This window comes from Cebus imitator, unplaced genomic scaffold (assembly GCF_001604975.1).
Source record: "Cebus imitator isolate Cc_AM_T3 unplaced genomic scaffold, Cebus_imitator-1.0 Scaffold632, whole genome shotgun sequence".
NCBI lineage: Eukaryota > Metazoa > Chordata > Mammalia > Primates > Cebidae > Cebus > Cebus imitator.
The window spans coordinates 255,265-279,928 of record NW_016107947.1 but is presented as its reverse complement, the minus strand read 5'-3'; the positions used below and the strand labels follow the sequence as shown (position 1 = coordinate 279,928).

Below are 24,664 nucleotides of genomic sequence, written 5' to 3'. Positions count from 1 at the left end.
AACAGATTTAAACAAACCCTATATTTAAGATGGCTACAGAGTTTGTTTCAAATTGCAATAAGAGAAAAAAAAAAATCTTTATTTTAGTAACTTATTGGCTACTTTAGGAAAAATACCTAAAGACCAATTATTAAAACCATAAGTAACAATGGTTGAGCCTAGTTATAATGACTTAAAATTCACAGTCTAGAATCACAGTTATTTTTGCATCAACCTAATAGGTGTCCACGCAAGGAAAATCATTGTACAAAGAGGATAACTGCACTCAGATGTTTACCACAACATTAGTCATAATAGCAAAGACATGGAATCAACTGAAGTGTACATCAACAGATGACTAGATACAGAAAATGTGATATACACACGCGCACGCACATATAAACACACACACACTGGAATACTATTCAGCCACAAAAAAGAATGAAATCATGTCTTCTGGAGCAACATGGATGGAGCTGGAGGCCATTATCTTAAAGGAAACAACTCACGAACAGGAAATCAAACACTAAATATTCTCACCTGTAAGTGGGAGCTAAATAATGTGCACACATGGATATAGAGTGTGGAATAATACAGAGTGGAGACTCAAGAGGGTGGGAGAGTTGGGGGAAATAAGGGATGAGAACTTACATAATGGGTACAATGTACATTATCCAGGTGAAGGGTACACTGAAAGCTGAGACTTCACCACTACACAATACATCCATTTAGCAAAACTGCACTTGTACCCATTAAATTTTTACCAAAAACAGTGAACTTAGATTAATTGTAAATATATATTCCAAACTCTAGAGCAATCACTAAAAATATATATAACTGATACGCTAAAAAAAAAGAGAGAAAATGGAATCATATAAAATGTTTAGTTCAAAGAATATAAAGAAGTAAGCATTCATATGCAGTAAAATGATACAAAATTTACAGATAAATCTCTTTCAGTAGAGGAATCAATAAATTATGGAACCATGAAATATTTGGCTATAAAACTATGTATACTGATATATTAAGAGCATTAAGTTATGGTAAGTGGAAAGTATACTGCAAAAATACAGTATACTCTTCTATATGATTGTTTAAAATGATGGAAGAAAGAAAAGAAAAGGAAGAAGGCAGGAAAGGAGTAAGGGAAAGCCACAAATATACACACCAAACTGTGAGCAGTGGTTCTTTCTGACAGGAGAAATGACTCTCAGAATGAATGAAAAAGAGTTACTGGACTTATTACTTAAATTTATCTACATATGCATTGTAATGAGAATCCCTAGATATATTATTTATACAAATCTTTTTTTAAAAAAGAAAAAACAAAGGAAGCAAAATGGGAAGAATAGCATGGTTTCCACAAAACAAAGAAAGTGGTTGCTAGGTTATTTCCATCATTGGCTGAAAGGGTTTTAACCAAATCATTTCAAATAGAAACTTGAGATCCACCATTAACAGTTTTAATCTATAATTTCATTTAACAACTAATCTGATTTACAACTATTCTTTTTTTTTTTTGAGACGGAGTTTTTGCTCTGTTGCCCAGGCTGGAGTGCAGTTGCACGATCTTGACTCACTGCAACTTCCGCCTTCTAGATTAAAGTGATTCTACTGCCTCAGCCTCCCAAATAGCTGGGATTACAGACGCCAGTCACCATGCCTGACTAATTTTTGTATTTTTAGTAGAGACAAGATTTCACCATGTTGGCCAGGCTGGTCTTGAACTCCGGACCTCAGGTGATTCACCCGCCTCGGCCTCCCAAAGTGCCAGGATTATAGGCCACAGCACCCAGCCTACAACAATTCTTCATACAAGTAATTTAGTTTGGCTTGTGAACTAAACCAAGGACCAAACAGAATTTTGGAGCTGGAAGGAATTTTAGGAACCATCCAGATCTGTCCCCTTCTTTTACATATGAGAAAATTAAGAGTAAAGAGATCTGTCCTAAAACAGACAATTAATTACACCATCTGTGTGTTAAAAGAGGAAAAAACAACCTCCTTGCCTCTAGTCTAGTCCTCTGATAAATCCAATTTACTTCCTTCCATTTACCTTGTAAATATCATCTGTGCTTCCTAAGTAGTTCCCGAAATTTTTCCTTTTTCAATCCCATTTCCAAATTATCTGATTGAAAAGAATTTCACATTTATGGTCTGAATCCAGTAGAGACAACATAGAACTTAGCATAGCGAAGGCATTTAGAAACTGCTTCTTATCTAACATTCCTGCTTTCATTCCTAATAAAACTGCTGAAGCAACCTGTTATATCCAATGAGACAGACACAAAGTTCGGAGGGGGAAAACTGTCTTGACTCCCAGAACATTGTTCTTCTGTATTTCTTACCATTTTACCTTTTATAATTTTTAAATAGAAGGCAGTGTGTTCTTGCACAACAAATACCCACTAGCTAACGAGATGACTACAGGAAGTCATTGAACTCTTGCAAACTAAGTTTCAGCTATTAAAGGAACAGGGTCAATTAGGTGAGCTCTGACATTTCTTGCTCTTTTCCACAAGTCTGGAATTTCTAAGATGGGGCTCACTATTTATTAGGTAATGGCATCATCCCAGTGGCAAGATGAAATACTACAGTCCAACTCATGAACAGTTTTATAGAGTTATACAAAACAACAGAAAAGAGTAGAGTGCAGGAACCCCTTAGCATAAACCCAAACTGGGAGAAGTAGAACTAGCTAATCTGTAGCTTTAGACTTAGTAAAGTACTTTGGATCATTCTTCACAACCATAAAGTTACCATGTGCCATAATTACACATCCATCATAGGGTTTCTAGGAAATGAATGTTTTTATTTTTTATTTTTTTGTGGGTACACAGCAGGTGTATATCTATATGGGGTACATGAGATGTTTTGATACAGGAATGCAATGTGAAATAATCACACTGTCTACTATAGGGTATCCATCCGCTCAAGCTTTTGTCCTTTGTGTTACAAATGATCCAATTACACTCTTTTAGTTATTTTAAAATGTATAATTAAGTTATTATTGGCCATAGTCACCCTGTTGTGCTATCAAATAGTAGGTTTTATTCATTCTTTCTATTTTTTCGTAACTGTTAAGCATCCCCACCTCCTGCCAAGTCCTCCAGTACCTTTCTCAGCCTCTAGTAACCAACCTACTTTCTATGTTCATGAGTTCAATTGTTTTGACTTTTAGATCCCACAAATACATGAGAACATGTGATGTTTATCTTTCTGTGCCTGGCTTATTTCACTTAACATAATGATTTCTCCCAGTTCCATCCATGTTGTTGTCAAAGACAAGATCTCATTCTTTTTTATGGCTGCATAGTACTCCATTGTGTATATATGACACATTTTCTTTCTTTATTCATCTGCTAGACACTTAGGTTGCTTCCAAATCTTGGCTATTGTGAATAGTGCTGTAACAAACATGGGAGTGCAAGTATCTCTTCAATATACGTTTTCCCTTCTTTTGGGGATATACACAGCAGGGGGATTGTTGGATCACATGGTAGCTCTAATTTTAGTTTTTTGAGGAACCTCCAAACTGTTCTCCATAGTGGTTGTACTAATTTACATTCCCACCAACAGTGTACCAGGTTTCTCTTTTTTCTGCATCTTCACCAGAGTTTGTTATTGCCTATCTTTTAGATATAAGCCATTTTAACTGCAGTGAGATAATATTTCATTGTAGTTTTGATGTGCCATTTCTCTGATGAGCAATAATGTTGAACACTTTTCATATGCCTGTTTGCAATTTTTATGTCTTCATTTGAGAAATGTCTGTTCAGATCTTTTGCCCATTTTTTGATCAGATTATTAGTTTGCAAGAGTTCTAAAAATAATAAAATTTTAGGACTGTTTTTTCCTATAGAGTTTTTTGGACTCCTTTTACATTCTGGTTACTAATCCCTTGTCAGATGGATAGTTTGCAAATATTTTCTCCCATTCTATGAGCTGTCTCTTCATTTTGCTGATGTTTCCTTTGCTACGGAGAAGCTTTTTAGCTTGTTATCATCTCTTCCATCCATTTTTGATTTGGTTGCCTATGCTTGTAGGATATTACTCATGTAATTTTGCCCAGATCAATGTCCTAAAGATTTTCCCCAATGTTTTCTTGTAGGAGTTTCATAGTTTGGGATCTTAGATTTAAGTATTTAATCCATTTTGATTTGATTTTTGCATATGGTGAGAGATAGGAGTTTCTAGTTTCATTCTTCTGCATAAGGATATCCAGTTTCCCCAGCAGCATTTATTGAAGAGATTTTTTTCCAGAGCGTATGTTCTTGACACCTTTATGGAACATGAGTTTACTGTAGGTGTGTGGATTTGTTTCTGGATTCTCTACGCTGCTCTGTTGGTCTACGTGTCTGTTTTTATGCCAGTCCCATGCCATTTTGGTTACTATAGTATAATCTGAAGTTATATTATGTGATTCCTCCAGTTTTGTTATTTTTGCTTAGGATAGCTTTAGCTATTCTGGGTCTTTTGTGGTTCCACATAAATTTTAGGATTGTTTTTCTATTTCGGAAGAACGTCATTTGTATTTTGATAGTGATTACATTGAATCTTTAGATTGCCTTGGGTAGTATAGGCATTTTAACAGTATTGATTCTTTCAATCCATAAACACGAAGTATTTTTCCATTTTTGGTGTCCTCTTCAATTTTGTTCATTAGTGTTTTATAGTTTTAATTATAGAGATCTTTCTAGGTAGTGAACTTCTGATGAGCATCTACTTTTCTACTCTTTCTGTTCCTGGCTTATTTCACTTAACATAATTCCTTCTCATTAACATTCTGAGAATGCATCTAATAACTAATAACTATTACGTAAATAACATATGCTATTAAGCCAAAGAATCTGGTTTTCCTTTAAAACAGCATTCAACAATGGTAATTGTTAAAACAAAATAACAATAAAACTTAAGTCTGATTCTGATATATTTGAGGACATAGTAACATGAATATAATCAACCTTTTTCTGATAAATCACTAGAAATAGACCTTACATGCCTATTCATGCCTCATTTCTCAGCTCACATTTTGCCACTGGGCAATTCTTATGAACATATAGTTATATATTTATCCCACTATATATCACTGTAAGCCTTGTCGGTGTCTTATAGCTTGGGGATTAGCTTAGTTATATGGAAGATTTCATTCTGTACTCGCTATTGTGGTGGAATTTCTTTTCACAGTCAATTTTTAACCGTGGGTCTTTCTCTTTGCTAGGCCCTAGAGGTAGGTGAAGAAATACAAACGGAGTACCTGACACACAGTGCTTATAGCAGTGAAATAATCTATATTTAGAAGAATGTAACCTTCTTAATGTTATACTTACTGATAAACTTGTTTTGCATAGTCTCCAACAGGGCTTGGTGAGCATCTTCAGCTTGTAAAGCATGTGAACATTCTCTAGCCAGTATGGTGCGCACAAGATGTTCTCCACATCCTAGAAATCCAAAGAAACCAACAGTTGAAGAAAATCAGCACAGAACACCCTACTTATTTCAGTAGCTTTAGAACACGCTTATGCATCATTTAAGAGAGTAGTTAGCTTGGAAGATAATTCAGCGAGGGATGAAATGACTTCCATGAGCAATCTGGTAATTTTAGTAAAAGAGATTCAGAATAAACTACACACACAGTTTATCAACCAAAAACAAACCAATACAAATTCATATGATACACAGTTCTCCATTTAGCTAATATGTATTATGACTGGTGTTAGGCACTAACAAAAAAAATCCTCCTAAAAATATTATATGTAATTGTTAAACCACATAGGTGCATTTCAATATGTGGCATTTCATTGCCACAAATACTATCAGTTCATAGAAGTATGAATTTTTTTTAGAAATTGCCAGATATTTGCCAGAAATGGCTTCCCTGTAGTTTTTGGTAAAGAGCAAATGTAAACATCTTTCAGGATCTAAATATATATTTGTGAATGAATATCTATACTTAAAGGCAGATCTAAATACATAATTCAATATATAACTCTGTGGCATTTACTATTCAGTAAATTTTTGCAATATTGTTTTTATAATTGTGAAAAAGATGACAATAAAGCTAACAGAAAGAAACCATGTTTGACACTTACTATGTACACTGTGCTAAGCTCATGAAGCACCATAAAGTTAAATTCCCTTTGTGCACATATTTGATGTTGAACAGTGAAATGTTATACTTTATATCAGAAATTCCCTGTAAATTCCTGCATCCTGTTGTGATTGATCTTTTTACCAAGAAACTTTTAAAATTACTACTTATATTTTCTGACATTGGTCATCTTTAACAAGGAGTCATGACACCAAAGCTTATTCTCCTGTAGGTTCCATTCAAAGAAAGTTTGACTTCCGTGGTTTTACCTACAAAATCCGAAGTTTTCTTAGAATATGCTGCTATAGCGCTAAAGTATGATTCAAAGGCAAACAGTTCCACTCTTTAATCACTAAGATTAGAAATAAGTCTTTCATTATATACTCTTTCTGTCCTTACTTATCCAAGTATGTGTATGTTTTTACATCTTAGCAGAAAATATGGATTATAAAAGACCTGACAAGAAAATTAGAAGTGAAAAAATACCAAGTTCTTAAAAAACGAAAAATACACACTTATTTACTATCAATAAACATGACAAATGAATGGATTAAAACAAAAATTAAATTCATAACTCATGTTTTTAAAAGCACTGATCACCTTTGGAGGATGGATGAAACCAATTTACTATTCTGAAAGCTGATAAAAGAAAACAAGCAAGCATGTTTCTTTCCTTCTTATAGGAACTATATACCAGAGTAACCAAACAATTTATGAAGGAATATTTTCTCTATAGAAGTATCCCAGATAATAAATGAAAAAAGAAATTAATAGAATTGGGATATAACCATTTGCAACCCATAATGTAGTAATTGATAGAGGCAATCATCAGTGGCTGCTAATATCACAGAAAGATACCAAACACTATGTATCTCTTGAGAAAATCATATCTATGTAGTCTTGCCCACTGCCCAAAAAAACTATACTTGAAACAGATTAGGCCTGTAAATACAGTTATCAATTTCTAGAAATAAAGAACATCTGCAAAAAAAACCCCTACAGTTACATAATACTTTATGACAAAACACTGTTTCTCTCTAGGATCAGAAGCAGGGCAATGGTGTCTGCTTTCATCCCTTCTCTTCACAATGTACTGAAGATTTCAGCCATTGTAATAAAGCAAAGGGGGAAAAAGGCAGAAAGAGCAGAAAGGAAGAAGTAAAACTGTCTCTATGCACAGATGATATAATTGTCTATGTAGAAAATCCCAAGGGATCTACAAAACAACTACTAGAGTTATCTCTCCATATTCTTCCTGTCTGATTAGTCTAGGACAAAGATTGGCAGAAGATACCTGCCTGGTACTTATCAGTCCTCAAAATATGGACCTGACCTTCATTTCTTTCCCCATCCATTCATTTGCCAGGCTGTTACTGAGTCACAACTCTCTGGTAAGCCCAGAGTACACAGCACTTAACAAGGGTGCTACTACATACTGTAATACCTCCCCAGAAGTATCAGACCTCTGCTTGGTTACCTAGCATTCACTTTACTGTCATTCTGGCCAGTCCTGATGTCAATACCCTGATTGTGTATTCTACATACCAACCTCAAGGGTTCATATAAAAACCCGGGATTCAGCAGGAATCCTGGACATTCCCATGACCTTAGGAATGCCAGTCTCTATGGCCAGGTCATTTCAGATTAATCCTAACCCTTATTCCAGCCCCAGTTCACTCTTTCCCAGTATGTTTCCTGTTGCTGAGAATTCAGCATGTCCCATGCTCAAAGACTTCTGAATTATAATACATGTCTTATCTTGTGGGTATACCTAAACTTTCAAAACCCATACTGAAGATGGACTCCAAATAAAAAATTGCAACCCCCAACTTCAACACACACACACATATAAACAACCATAAGGAAGAATAAGCAACAGCAAAAAACAAAACAAACAAAAAAAACCTATCATTTCAAGAAGTAAAAATAATTGGACAGAGGTTGAAAAAAAAATTATAAAAGGCCAAATAGTAAACATTTTAGGCTTTGAATGCTACATGTAATTTCTGTCTGTCAAATCTTCTTAATTTTTTGCAACAAGTCTTAACAACTAAAAAATCATTCTTAGCTCATGAGCTATACAAAAGCAGGCCCACAGGTCATAGTTTGCCTATCCCTGAAACAGAGCAAACTGTAATACAGTAAGAAAAAGAAAGGGAGCCTAGAATGATAAAGAAAAAGAAAATGAGGAGTTAAAAGGCCCAGAGTAGAAAATGATAATGCCCTTAGGCATTTTGAAAGAGATAAAAGAAAGGAGAAGAAAACACTAATATTTGAATAATGAATAAGAATTTTCCAGAATTTAAGTTATTAAACTAAAGATCCACATAAAGTTCCAAAAAAGGGGAATAAAAATTAAAATCCATCCTTAGTTGTATCATTTTGAAGCCCTGGACCAAAGACAACAAGAAAATATTTTAAAACTAACCAAAAAGAAAAGTGAAAAAAAATCACCTACAAAAAAATTCAAAAAGTTTAAACTGATAACTAAATATCTCCAAGCAACAAAATAAGCCGCAAGACTAATATCTTAAAGATGCTATGGCAAAAAACAATCAGAAAAAAACACTGCCAACCTGGAATCGGTTAAACTACCATTCTAGAGTGAGGGTGAATAGAGACTGTTTCAGATGTGTAAAGACAAATTAATTTCTTAGAGATTTTAACTCCCAGCTCAATTTTACTCTGCCCAACACTACTACTTGTCATCATTCTTGCTGAATTTAATATTAATCTAGATGATTCTCCCAATATCTTGGCTTCTAGGTATTCTGACATCCTCTCCTCCAGTTATGCACACTACCTGATAAACTCACTCCCATCTTTAGCAGTAATATGAACTCCTGAGTGATCTCAATCGCAATCATCTCACTTCTATCTCTCTAGCTCCCTCTAACTCCAACATTCCCTCCATCTCACCAAAAACTGCCATCCATTAATTCTGCTGCCTTTTAACTATTCCACAACCCACTCAGGTCCTCACCTCTATTCTTATCCAACTAAAATTCCATGCTTCATCAACTTACATCCATTCCCTTACTCCTGAAAGCCTCCCTGTTTCTCTCACTTCATCAAACATGTCTGGCGAAAGCCCACCCTGGAGTAACAGTCAGAATAGCTATTCTGGGCTGCAAAAACAAAGCCCAAATTTCAGTGGCTTAAAATATAATTTTCATTAATGTTATAGGTCATACTTGCATTGCCTAAAGATGTGCTTCACACACTCACTCACTCAAACCTAAGCAAAAAGAACAAACCTACGCAGACAGAGACTCCATCACCTGTAAATGCACTACCTGAATCACATACTTCCCCTCCACAAGAACAAGAGGGCCACCCTGCTGTTCCAGAGGGCTGTTTTACCACTTTAGGCTGGAAGTGACAAATATCATCACCATTTCAGTCCACTGGCTAGAAAAAGCTACATGTTCTTAGGCAACTACAAGGGGCCTGTGAAATATGGGGGATAGATGGATCTTCAGAGAGCATTAAGTTGAATGTCTCTGCCATATCTGACTAAATACAACTTTCCATGCCCACACTTGCATAGCTAAGCATGAGGCACAGCAGCGTGACTGAGGAGTGACATGCATGAGCATCAAGGCCCCGCCATGGCCACTGAGTGAGATAAATTTTAAAATAATAATAATAATAATAACAAACCACGTACTTTGAGGAAGGCAGGAGAGAAAGGACAGACCTGAAAACCAGAGGGTTTTCAGGGTAGCCTGCTGGGTAGCCTGCCTAAAGCCAGTCTCTTCCCATGCATCTTTTTACACGAGATTTTTTAAATTTAAGTTTAAATTTTAAAAACTTGCCTCTTTAGTCACTGCAATTAGTTCTATTTCTAAATCAAGATGAATTCCTATCATAAATAATATGAAATTACTATTTAACCATTTTTAAAGTATACAATTCAGTGGCATTAAGTACATTCACACTGTTGTATACTCATTAGCACCATCTATTTCCATAACTTTTTCATATTTCTGAATGGAAACTCTATGCCTATACCATGTGTTTTTTATTCATTCATCTGTCAATGAATATATGGGGCCAAATGCATTCTTAATCTATATAAGCGGCTCTTTGTTGGTGATTGAGAATGCCTCAGAAAACTTTACATGGAAATATTATGACTTCTAGCTACTTTCTCCATTTCAAACATGCAACTTTATGTTGATTCCAACAATTTTTGATAAGCTCATGTACATATATTTATCAGATGCCATTAGCAGCGATACATGAAAAAGATCATTTGATCTGAGAATATTTACTTTAACTGACCTTTTGGCGGGAGCAGGGGGAACCCAAGATATATTTAATTGCTTCCAACTACAGAATTTCTTTTTAGGTCATTTGAATAAAAAAAGAATAATTTGATTAAATACTTTATATTGTCTAAAAAATGGAGTCCTGCATATTTATCATTCCTTTAGAATGACCACTTTCCTCAATCATGTGACACCACTTCAGTGAAGCCACCTTTAAATCATCTGTTTGTGGATTTCTCTCAATCTACAAAAGGTTGGCAAAACCCCAAGGAAACTAGAAGAGTTAATTAATAAAGTATCTTTATTTTCCAGTCATCTAAATCTTTCCAACAATGCCATTATTTTTCTAGTGAATACATTAACTTACATTACAAAAAGCTTATGTATCTTTAGGAGAAATCTGAGATTTCTGGGTCAAGCAGCAGGGTCTTTTTTAAGAGGACACCTTGTACATTTTATTTACTCCATTCATTCATTCTTACTTTCCCTCCTCCTTTCCTCCCTCTCCCTGCACCACCCTGTCTGTCTCTTACACACATCCCCTACCTGAAGGCCTACATAGCATAAGGGTTAATAGTATTTATTCTACAGTCAGACTCGTGTCTGAATCCAGTGGGGTGACTTTGGGAGTCTTTATTTAGGGCTCAGTTTCCCTAGCTGTAAAATGGCGAATGAGATACCAACTACCTCACAGGGTTGTTTTGAGGACAAAATGAGAAAATTCACATTTAGCATGGAGTTGGGCACAGAGCAAACACTTAATAAATACTACAAAGAGGATAATAGCCATCTTAAGAAAAGTTTTCTATTACTTTCATGCCCTTCGCCCTATTCTCTGTATGTTCCTTCCATTAAAACAAGGTGATTTTCAGCTAGCATGACAATCATCACTGAGGGAGCCTAAAATAGAATTTGAAAGTTTATCCTTTGCTTTGTAATTAATTCTAAATGAAGGCTATTGCTTCAAATCAAACTAAGTCTTCACACAGGGTAAAAATGACCACCTGAGTGAACCTTCTATTATCAAAACAAAACACATAGTATTATAAAGATTTATTTTAGTCTGGCAGGAAACATTTTAACTGGTTATCTAGAAAATGTGGATTATGCTTGATTTTTCTTATTTACTCCCTTTATTTTCCACAGTATTTATAATAAATACCTATTTTTTCTACAACAGGTTTATTGCCCGACTTAAGATTACACTCCTGCTTTTCACAATATTTTTCTTTTAAGGCAAGTTAGTAAAGGGCAAAGCAAAGTTTCCCATAATGGGATTTGGCCACATTCACTTCACTGTCCTGTATCTTGAGTACACGAGTTGATCAGAGTGAACATGAACAGATGCCATGGGTGTTTTATGTCACCTGACCTTCATCAAACATTTATAATTTTTTTTAACTTCAGCCCTAGTGATAGACGCATCCTTCAAAACAAGATAATTAAATATAGGTAATGTGACAGCCCAACAAAATCATATTTTCAAATTATGTTTTAGTTCCAAAAGGTAAAAGTAACAAAAAACTAAAAAGCTTTTGCAACAAGAATAGAGAAACATCAAAATTTATCAACTCTTGGCTAACATATAAGGTATATCTTCATTGCATTTCTAGATTATTTTCAATCTTTTTTGTCTTTATCTCATGTAGTAGTAGCAGCAGTGTTGGGATGGGCCACATTATTACAGAATGAACATTAAAAGACCTTTATGTGTCCAGTAATTAACATAGTGTTCTAATGGTTGAGGACGATAATATAATTGCTCCACAGGACCTCAAAATAAGATTAGGATTTTATAACCTCACAGATCTTTCTTATCCTTGCAGAATTTTTGTCTTTTAAACCACTCTCACCTCAATTCTAATACAAAGAGACCCAGAGGGGAAAAAGTGAAGTTGCATTCACAGGAGAGACACAACACACATTCCTAGGCAGCCTCCTACAAAAGCACAGGCTCAACAATAACAAAAGCTCACATTCAGTACCCCTGGCACATCATCTCCAAGGATTACTGATGATTTTGAAGTATTTATGTCATCTTATAAATGCTGCCATTCACTCTCACTGTGGCTAGTGGGCATCTGAAAAATCTTTCAACACATCCCCTGTTAGAAGTCCACAGGGAATAAGTAATAAGAAAGGGCCTTTCCAAATGCAAAAGGAAACATTTGGTACTTCAGTTTCCAGTATTGCAACATGTCTTTTTCAACAAAGGAATTTATTACACAGTACGTCACCTTTTCCCTGTCAAAGAATTTACTGCCAATTTTGGAGTTAGGTTACTCCTGGTTTTCAAGCCTGTCTTGTGAAATTAAAGAGAGAGCTATCTTAAAAGTGATAGGACACACATGATTTTAGTCTTCACAGTGTCCCTATGGTTATCAAACCTGGAATGTATTATACACAAGGGAAAAACATAAGGACCTTCATAATGAGATGGAATAAGTGGTGAAGGTGTCTAATCCAGTCACGTCTTAACGTTACAGTTCACCAACACACATTTAGTGTTTCCCAAATATTGAGTTCTCTGTAATCCATAACTTGTCTCATACTTTGGATATTTATTGTAATCTATCAAAAACAACTCAGGCTTTTCCATTTTTTCTGTGATAAATAATAACTAGAAGAAAAACTAATTTTATAATTATATCATAGAGCTATCATCTCTTACAAAGTAGGATGTGACTGATATATGCATTACTGTTTCATAATTATTTTTAATAGAGAAATATAACAGTTATGATTAAACACAGATATCTAGAGCATGGTGCTAGACATATAGTACATATACTAAGTGCTTTATATATATTAGTTTTTATCACTATTGCCAATTTTATTGAGAGGATATAACCAATCACACACACACAAAATCCCAACTGTCTAAGTAGCTCCATAAATGGGAAAAGTTCCAGTTTTAGGGATCCAAATACTTTCATAGATTAAAACATTTTTGAAAAAAACTAAAATATATCAAAGCAAACAAACAAAAAAAACCTTCAACAAATATGAGTAGGGAACACCCTTCATCCAATCTACAAAGTCAGAGGCAGTCTGCAGTTCTCAAAACTTGAGCCATTCTTTCTATTCCTTGATCCTCTGAGTGTCTCTGTGAGGGAGCTGCCAGAGGAGGTTGACATTTGAATCGGCGGATTGGGAGAGGAAGATCCACCCTCAGTGGGGGTAGGCACCATCCAATTGGCTGCCAGGAAAGCAAAAACAAAGGAGGTGGAAGAAGGTGGAATAACTTCGCTTCCTGGGTCTTCTGGCTTTTCCTTTTCCCATACTGGATGCTTCCTCCTGCTCCTCCTGCCCTTGGACATCCGCCTCCAGGTTCTTCAGCCTTTGGATTCTTGGACTTAACACCAGTGGTTTCCTGGGGGCTCTTGGGCCTATTGCCACAGACTGAAGGTTGCACTGTCAGCTTCCCTGGTTTTGAGGCTTTCGGACTCAAACTAAGCCTCTACTGGATGCTTTCTTGCAGATGGCCTATCGTGGGACTTCACCTTGTAATCATGTAAGCCAGGTCTCCCTAATAAACTCCCTTTCATGAGTACAAATATCCTATAAGTTCTGTCCCTCTGGAGAACCCTGACTAATACACACCTCAGTGTAGAAATTTACCCAATATTCATTTTGAGTGTGAATATAGATGATAAGGCAGAACTTTGCTTTCTGTTCTAAATTATTTAAATTTAGTTATCTAAATTACAGCACTCTAATTAGAGCATCAGGGACAAATGAACCCAAGGAAGGGGGAAAAAAATCAGAGGCAACCACCACCAGTAAAAGTGGTATTCTTACCTATGGTGGTACCCCTAAGATTGCATCATTATATTGTACTTATGTGGGAAACAGAGTATATGTATAAGCATTAGATTTATCCACACCTGAGAACTTCATTAGGAAAGTAGCCATAGAAGACCCAACACTGTTTGTAATGCTCAGTTCACACTCTTGTCAATCTTCTGTCTGGATTCCTATTCCATTAGAGAGAGGGATCATATATGGGGAGAACCAGCTCTGGCTGTAGAACTTGAAATGAGTCACTTATGACATCCATGCTTCAGTTTCCTCACTTGAAAAACTAAATGGCTTAGCTTTAATAGTTTTATATTCCTCACAAAACAAAATATTTATACCTGAATGTCCTTTTAGAACTTTAATAACTTGCTGGTTAAAATTTAGTTAAAAGGCTTGCAATAGGCAGATGACTTAAGGAAAAACCCTTTTTAAAAGCTGTTCATTAATGAAAAAATACATTAGATTAAATTCAACTACAGAAAACTTAACTTTTTAGTGAGAAAGGGTCACTGACTCAGTGATTCCCTATTAAATATTCAACTACTGTATATCTGAGGCTTTACAATTAAGTTGTGAGGAAAGTACTGTTATCTCCCCACTTGACAAATAAGAAAAGTGATTTGGAAGAACTAAGATTCTAAGATCCAAGTATTGTGACTCCTAGTGACATGCTTATTTCCTACCAGTCAGTCACTGTAGAAACCAGGCTAATATCATCACATGAATAAAGGAGACACAAAGAAAACCCAAAGCCCCAAAAATCTGAGACCATGGACAAGATCACAGTAATAATTATCTGCAAATAAGTAGCACAATAGGTTCTGATACTAACACTTAGGACTGTAGACAGCCCCCAATTTTAACCAGAAAGTCCTATAAACAGTACGTCACCAAAAAAGTAAAATTAAAGATTTTATTTTGCCTCTAAGCCATGGTATGCATAATGTGCATTTCATAAGCCAAAAAAAAAAAAAGTCAAATGCAGTTATAAACATCTACAAATACATAGATGTCATGTAAAATAAATATTTCACTCTATGTATTGATTATATATGTGGGATAAAGCCCACAAACAGAGAGAACATAAGCAAGATAGTTATACTACACCATAAATTTAACCTATAACTTCTAAGCCAGCCATATATATTAAATATTTAATAAATTTCTTAATGGCCTAAAATTTAAAAGTGATTTATGGGGGTGATTTTGATCTCTTTAAAAGCTGAAAAGGAAGGCTGAGCTGATGTTATTTCTCAATAAATTTCTCTGTACAAAGGAGGGGCAATATAAACCATTTCATCAGTTTTAAAGCTGTGCCCAAAGTCTAAAAACAACATTCAGTATTTAGAGGCCAAATAAAGTACCGTGGAAAGAAGTCTTAAATCTGCTCACCAGTCACTGCTTATCCCTTTCTCTACTCAGTACAGTATCAAGGGAAGTTTTGAGGGTAGGGAAAGACACAACTGTTATGAAAGAGGAAGGAGGAAATGGTAATCATATGTTATTCTCTATATCTGGGTAGAACTTAAGGAATATCAATACAGAAATTGTCCCAAAGCTATCTTACCACCAACTAGAAAAATTATCAGATAAAAAAAGCAGACAAAAGAAGAAAGGGGCAAAATACAGGAAGGCCACCTCAAATGAGTTACGTAACAAAAGACAAATAGACAATATAAAATTTGGGACTCTTCAAGGTTTTCATTTGACACTTACTGAGAAATAATACCAGGAAAAGAAGGAAATACATCAACTTGTATTACTTGTTATTTATTTAATTTATTTTAGCCAGGAAGCTAATTTACAAGCTTATTCAAAATTACCTAAGATTGTGCTTTCTAATCACCCTCAGGTTATGAGACAAAGACATATCTTTGACTAAAATTTTTCATATAATTTCAGGTAATTCACAGAATGCTCCACAAAAATCCATGTGTAGATTCCATAGGATCTACAAATTCCAAATTAAGAAACTACACAGCTATAATTTTATTTAAAAATCCATAAGTATATGGTTTTGAACCTGTAGGCTAAGGTTTCCATTTGATTTTGATTTTTTTTTTTTTCTTGAAGTGGAGTCTTGCTCTATTGCTCAGGCTGGAGTGCACTGGTGCCATCTCAGCTCACTACAACCTCTGCCTCCCAGGTTCAAACCATTCTCCTGCCTCAACCTCCTGAGTAGCTAGGATACAGGCGCCTGCCACTATGCCTGGTTAATTTTTGTATTTTAAGTAGAGACGGAGTTTCACCATGTTGGCCAGGCTGGTCTGGAACTCCTGGCCTCATGATCCGCCCTCTGCAGCCTCCCAAAGTGCTGGGATTACAGGAGTGAGCCACTGTGCCTGGACTGATTTTGATTTTTAGTACTGCTGCTGGAATAATGAACTCCATGTGACAAAGGCAACAGTGACACTATCAAAGCCTAGAGGCTAACATGGAAATTGCAGTGAAAATTTGGAAACTAGATTATTATGTTAAAATCACATTTCCTATTTTTAAAAAAAAAGGAGGAGGAGGATCATTGGATAAATGACTGGTTCTGGGTTCCTGGGTCTGGTGAAAGATGTATCAAAGAGGAGTCTGAGGCATCTTGTTCTACCTAAAAACAAGGAAATTACCAAAGATAATCAGGTCAAAGATCACAGAACCCAACCAAAAGGGGTTTCATTGCCAAAAGATGGACAATTCTACCAGCTAAAATTATGGTTCTAAATCCTCCAATATGTCTCACAGGCCTCCAAAACAGATCCCTGAAATTTCCACTTATAGTTAGGATGGAGAACTTGCAAGACTCCATCACTCCAACCGTAATAACAATAGCAAGCCACAGTCTTTCTGAAACTCAGAAAGATGAAAATGCACAAATATCTCAATGAACATAATTCCTGAAAGAGATAAGCCTTTCTTATGAGAAAACAGAGGCATGGTCTCTTTAATTCCTAAGGAAGCAGTGGAAAAAGAGTAAGTGCTGTAGATGAGGATAAAAAACTAGTTGAACTTTAATAAACTTTAAATGACCATATGTGTGCTAACAAGATTAATTAGAATCAAAAGAAACCCCATTCACTAAACATGGCTGAATCCATTCATCAACTCTTTCCTACAGGTCTTCACTAATAGCTCCAAACACGTGGGGTAGAACAGGAGAGCTGAAAGATATTCACACTTTGAGGTGCACAAGTCCTTTGGCAGGTGAAAGCAGCAGCATTCTGAAGATTGGGGACAAAATAGGACAGCTGAAGGAGAAGAGCCAACCTGGATGCACAGAGCCATTACCTACTGCAAGGCAGCAGCCACCAAACAATGGGAAAAGTAAAAAAGGGCTGGATAAATCCCTCAGAAGCACACTGGATCTTATCTAAGTGCACTGTAACTGTCCTCCAAAGTGTGAGAGCAGAGTGGTAAGACAAAGGAAGATCTCATAGATGGGTGAAAGTAAAAATCACTCCAGTGACCCAATAACCTGAAAGCTAGGCTATAAAAGACCAAGAGAAAGATAAAGAGAAGTTCCCCCTGATTCCTAAAGCTGACAATCGGTCTGTAAACAGATAAAGAGATATGTGGAGTTTTGCTTTTGCTGGGATCCTAGTCTTTGCTGAATGATAAGATTTGACACTCCCATCAAATTATCTTATGTAGGCTGGGCATGGTGTCTCACACCTGTAATCCCAGCACTTTGGGAGGCGGCAGAGCTGGACTCTGTCTCAAAAAAAAAAAAAAAAAAAAAAAGAAAAGAAAAAAAGAAATTAAATTAAAATACAAAGGGGAGAGGTCTGGATCAAGAAAAGGTTAAGGGAAAGCCCTGTGACCATGGGGTTTTTACCCAAGCTGAGATTGTGTGGTTTGGAGACATATGTGAACCACAAGTGGGCCACACTCACCTGGACCCATGATTGATAAGGTCTAATAATTGCTCAGTCATAGCCACCTGGAAGTGGAATGGGAGTATAGTGGGGGAAGGGTGTGGAAAGTGGGGACCTTGGAGACAGTGAATGCCCTGTCGTTGTGCTGGGTGCTCAGAAACAGGAGCATTTCTAGAATTTACCTTTTTTTTTTCTTCTTGATGGGGTAACTTATTCCCGCCCCCGCTTTTTGAGACAGAGTCTCACTCTGTCACCCAGGCTGGAGGCATGATCTTGGCTCACTGTAATCTCTGCCTCCTGGGCTCAAGTGAACCCGCCTCAGCCCCCAAGTAGCATACCACCATGTCCGGCTAATTTTTGTATAATTTGTGTAGATGGGTTTCACTATGTTGCCCAGGCTAGTCTGGAACTTCTGAGGTCAAGGGCTCTACCCCCTCAGCCTCTCAAAATGCTAGGATTACAGGTGTGAGCCACCACACCTGTCCCTTTTTTTCTTTCTTATCAGCTTTATTGAGAGACATTTCACATACCACACAATTTATCCATTTAAAGTGTACAATTTGGCCGGGTATGGTGACTCATGCCTGTAATCCCAGCACTTTGGGAGGCCAAGGTGGGTGGATCACCTGAGGTCAGGAGTTCAAGACCATCCTGACCAACATGGTGAAACCCTGAGGCAGGCAGATCACGAGGCCAGGAGTTCGAGACCAACCTGGCCAACATGGTGAAACTCTGTCCCTACTAAAAATACAAAAAATCAGCCAGGCATGGTGGCACATGCCTGTAGTACCAGCTTCTCGGGAGGCGGAGGCAGGAGAATTGCTTGAACTCAGCAGGTGGAGGTTGCAGTTAGCCGAGATCACGCCACTGCACTCCAGGCTGGATGACAGAGCAAGACTTCATCTCAAGGAAAAAAAAAAAAAAAAATCTTAAACTAGCATATGAAAACAAAAAAGAGCCCAAAGAGCCAGAGCAATCCTAAGCAAAAAGAAGACAGCTGGAGGCATCACATTATCTGACTTCAAATTATACTACAAGGCTACAATAACCAAAACATCATGGTACTGGTACAAAACAGACACATAGACCAGTGGAACAGAACAGAAAACTCAAAAATAAAGCCATAGACCTACAACCATCTGATCTTCAACAAAGCTAACAAAAATTAGCAATGAAAAAAGGACTCTCTTTTTAATAAATGGTGCTGGGATAACAGGTTAGCCATACGAAGAAGAATGAAACTGGACCCCTTCCTTTCACAATATACAAATATTAACTCAAGTTGGATTAAAAATTTAAGTGTAAGGACTCAAACTATAAAAATCCTAGAAGAAAACCTAGGAAATATCATCCTGGACAGCAGCCGTGGCAAAGAATACACAACTAAGACCTCAGAAGAACCTGTGATAAAAACAAAAACTGACAAGTGGGATCCAATTAAACTAAAGAGCTTTTGCAGAGCAGAAGAACCCATCAAGAGAGTAGACAGACAACCCACACAATAGGAGAAAATATTTGCAAACTATGTTTTTGACAAATGTCTAATACCCTGAATCTATAAGGAACTTAATAAACTAAAAACAATCTCATTAAAAAGTGGGCAAAGGACAAGAGCAAACACTTTCTTTCTCTTTTTTTTTTTGAAATGGAGTCTCATTTTGTCACCCAGGAAAGAGTGCAGTGGTGCAGTATCAGTTCACTGCAGCCTCTGCCTCCCAAGTTCAAGTGATTCTAGTGCCTCAGCCTCCTGAGTAGCTGGTACTATAGGCACCCACCACCATGCCCAGCTAATTTTTGTATTTTTAGTAGAGATACGGTTTTACCATGTTGGCCAGGCTGGTCTTGAACTCCTGACCTCAACTGATCCAACCGCCTCAGCCTCCCAAAGTGTTAGGATTACAGGTGTCGGCCACCATGCCCAGCCTGAACAAACACTTTTCAAAAGAAGACATACAAATGGCCAAAAAACATACAAAAAAAAAAAAGTTCAACATCACTAATGATCAGAGAAATGCAAGTCAAAATCACAATGAGATACCATCTCACACCAGTTAGAATGGCTATTATAAAATGGCAAAAAAAAAAAAATAGGTGTTGCAAAACCATAGAGAAAAGAGAACACTTACACAACATTGGTGGGAATATAAATTAGTTCAGCCACGTAGAAAGCAGTTTGGAGATTTATTCTCAAAGAACTAAAAACAAAACTACCATTTGACCCAGCAATCCCATTATCAAGTATATACCCAAAGGAAAATAAATTGTCCTACAAAAAAGGCACATGCACTCAGATGTTCAACACAGGACTATTCGCAATAGCAAAGATGTTGAATCAACCGAAGTGCATATTAACGGAGGATTAGAAAAGAAAACGTAATATATATACACCCTGGAAAATACATAGACATAAAAAAGAATGAAAATATGTCCTTTGCAGCAACATAAATGTAGCTAGAAGTCATCATCCTAAGCAAACTAACACAAAAACAGAGAACCAAATACCACATGTTCACACCTATAAATGGGAGCTAAACATTGGGTACACATGGTCATAAACATGAAAACAATAGACACTAGGGACTACTATAGAGGAGATTGAGGGAAGAGTGCAAGGGCTGAAAAACTACCTATTGAGTGCTACACTCACTCCCTGGGTGATGGGATCATTTGTACACCTGAACTCAGTGTCACACAACATACCCAGGTAACAAACCTGCACATGTACCCCAAGAATCTAAAATAAAAGCTTAAATCATTTAAAAAAAAAAAAAAAAAAAGGTGACACAAGACAAAGCTGTTACTTCACCCAGTCTTTGAATTTTGTTGAATAGACTATAATACTTAGAGCAGCTGCAGCCACCTTATGACCATAAAGGGGCAAGCTGAGCATCAAAACTGAGTATCAAAGAGTTGAGAATAACAGAGCAGAAATATGGAAAGGAATGGAGTCTTTGATGCTGAAGAAACTAACCACTGACCACTGAAGCACCTTTCTTTAGAATTTCTCCTGTGAAATAATAATGCTTGTTATTTAAGCCCCCCAAAAAATTGGTATAAACCATGGAATACTCTGCAGCCATAAAAAAGAATAAAATCACACCTTTTGTGGCACCATGGATGGCGATCAAGGCCATTATCCTAAATGAAATAACTCAAAAATAGAAAATCAAATACTGTATGTTCTCTCTTATAAATGGGAGCCATACAATGAGTACGCATGAACATACAGAAAGAAATAATAGACACTGAGGACTCCAAATGAGGGGATGGCGAGAGGAGGATGAGGGTTGAAAAACTACCTGTTAGGTACAGTGTTCACAATTTGAGTGATGGATACACTAGAAGACCAAACCTCACCATTATGTGACATTTCACGTAACAAGCCTGCACATACACACCCTGAACCTATAGAAACAAAAATACATATAAATTTTATAAATATAAAACATTTATATATGTTTATATGAATAAAGGATTTATATATATATATATATATATATATATATATATATATATAAATGTGTGTATATATTATGTTTTATATACATCTGAGGCCAAAGTGAACTGAATCTACTGCTGCAAGAACACCCAGTCCCAACTCAACTATCAATGAGACTGACACAATGTGCCACACTAGATGCATGGAATAAGAAAAAGTACACCTGTTTTTAGAGGCAAATACCATCTGCAGTCTCTTCTGTTTTCAAATATAATTTTAGTATACAACCAATAATTATAAGACATACGAAAAAGTAAGAAATAATGTGACTAGGAAACAAGAGAAGGAACAGGCAATAGAAGTAGTCTAAAAGCCCAGATGTTGGAATTATCAGATAAGGTTTCTAAAAGAAAAACAATTTACATAAGTGGAAAATATTCATAGAAGATGGGAAAACTCCAACACAGAAAAATCTATTAAAATAAACCAAATAGAAATACACAAAATGAAAAAGTATCAAACACAAAATGCATTCAGAGGGTTTTAAAGCAAGCAAAAGACAACAAACAAAGGATAGGTGAACTTGATACAGTCATGAGAAATTATCCAAACTGAAATACAAAGAGAAAAAGAATGAATAAGTAGGAACGCAGTACCCAGTATCTGTAGAACAATATTAAGTGCATATAACAGCAGTCCCAGAAGTAAAAGAGAGTTGGCAAGCCAGAATAAATATCTGAAAATATAATGGCTGAGAATTTTCCATATCTAACAACCCAATAACCTCAAAAAACTCCAAAATGGATAATGCAAACATTATCACATTTAAGGACACCATAATAAAACTACTGGAAAGCAAAGATGAAATATTAGAAACAGACAGGAAAAAGAAAAAAACATTACATATAAAGAGACGACTACAAAAGCTTATCACCAGAAACAATGGATGTAAAAAGATAGTGGGGTGACATTTTTAAATTATTGAAAGAAAAAAGCCAACATAGAATTACCTATGCAGAGAAAACATCCTTCTCTCCATAAAAGTAAAAAGGAAGTAAAGACATTTCTGACAGATAAAGCTAAGAAGACTTATCAGGAAACATGAAACATAAATCTACTAAAGGTCATTTATTTAGGTTAAAGGAAAACAATAACAGAGACAACCCGGAGCTCTTTCTTTAAAAGGAGAGCACCAGAAAGTGGAACTCATTCAATAAGTTTAAAAGCATATATATTTAGTGTGTGTGAGTGCATGTGTAAATTTTTTAAAAGACAACTGAATATCTAACATAGTAACATATTTTAGAGCTTATAACATAATATGGACATTAAAAGATGCCCAGAGCTCAAAGAACAAGAAAGAAATAATGGACTTACACTTTTTAAAGTTTCTCACATTGTCATAAAGTAATAATATTCTAAAGTGGACCATGGTAAATTAATGGTGCATATTACAATTCCTACAGCAACTACAGAAAATATAATACATAGAATAATAGCAAAATATTTCTGTCAAAAAACAATAATAAAAAAGAAAAAATAGAAAACAAAAAGCAAGACAGTATATTTAGCCCAATTGTATCAATACTTACATTAAATGTAAATGGACTAAACACTCCATGTAAAAGGCACAGGTTATCAATCTAGAATAATCTTTTTATTAATAAATGGGAGACTCAATTGTTGTTTGTTTATAAGAAACATACTTTACCATACAGACAAGATAGGCTAAAAGTAAAACAGATAAAAATAATATAGCAGACAAATACTAAGGATAAGAAAGTTGCTCTGACTATATTAATATTAAAGTGACATCAAAACAAAAAGAATTGTCTAGAGATAAAGAGAATATTTTATAATAAAAGTGTCAATTAGTGGAAGACATAACAATCTAAATGTGTATGCACTTAGTAACAAAGCAGGAAAAAATACAGTGGATGTAATAGATTGAAACACATCAAATATATAAAAATCATAAATTAACAAGTTCACAAATAAGCAAATAAATAAATAGGAATTTTTTTAAACATATAAAATGAAACCTAGTTGGGTATCTTAGGAGATTATCTAATTATTTGAATTAGATGAATTGCATCATCTCATTACTTTGAAAATTAGTATATTAAAAAAAGATGTGAACATCTTTTCTGACTTTCCTTTATGAAAAGGTAGCCAAATAGATGATAAGTGAAAGGTCGTCTTTCTAGAAGAATTACAGTTAATAAATGCAGGAGAAAGCATAAAACTCTGGACTACAGTCACAATGGAGTATTCACAGCTAAAATAAATGTACTAGAGTAACATGGAAACTATATGAACAATTATGAAAGTATATTTACTAAAAGAAGGAAGACACAGAAGACTATATAACATATGATACCAGAGACCTATAGGTCAATAAAAATCATAAAACTAACAATGTATTATTTGGAGATGCATACATATATGATTAAACATTCTGTTTAAAGTAAGGGAATGATACACAAACTTCAGAATAGTGGTTACCTGCGGAAAAGAATTTGTGACAAGGTAGGAAAGGATGCAATAGTATTATTAATCAGAGTGACATAAGGAAGATGGTAGAATAGAAGCTTTCTATCATCAATCCCCTACAGGAGCATCAATTTGACAACTACCTACAAAGGAAAATATATCTGTGTAAGTTCAGAGACCAACAGAGAAGTTTTAGAACACAGTTGGAGCAAAAAATTCAAAAACTTCTGGTCCCCAGCATTTCAGATAAAGGATACTCAATCCTTAGTCAACATCACTATATTCAGGTAAATATAAAAATATCAGGTAAATGTAAATACAAATCAAAACCACAATGAGGTATTCCCTCAGAACACTTAGGATGGCCACTATCAAAACATCAAAAAACAAGTGTTGACAAGGATGTGGAGAAAAGGGAACACCTGTACACTGTTGATGGGATTATAAATTAGTATAGCCATTCTGGAAAACAGCAGGGAGGTTCCTCAAAAAGTTAAAAACAGAACTACCACATGATTGAGCAATCCCACTTCTGGGTATACATCCAAAGGAAAAATCAGTACTTCAAAGAGATAATTGCACTCCCATTTTCACTGCAGCAGCATTCACAATAGCCAAGATACGGAAACTACCTAAGTGTCTATCAATGAATAAAGGAAGAAAGTGTGTGTGTGTGTGTGTGAGAGAGAGAGAGAGAGAGAGAGAGAGAGAGAGAGAGAGAGAG

The 24,664-nt window shown here is 35.7% G+C and overlaps 1 protein-coding gene across 6 annotated transcripts in view; it reads right to left on the bottom strand.

The window, feature by feature from the left end:
* Positions 1-24,664, bottom strand: part of TASP1 (taspase 1) — a 249,705-nt gene that overhangs the window by 87,507 nt on the left and 137,534 nt on the right. For all 6 annotated transcript variants that reach the window (XR_001821353.2, XM_017517441.2, XM_017517445.2 and 3 more), the window contains one exon: positions 5,310-5,420. Coding sequence is in view for 5 of the 6 variants with exons in the window: in XM_017517441.2 (XP_017372930.1) it covers positions 5,310-5,420 (111 nt within the window). In the remaining variant the exon portion in view is untranslated. The remainder of the gene's footprint in view (positions 1-5,309; positions 5,421-24,664) is intronic.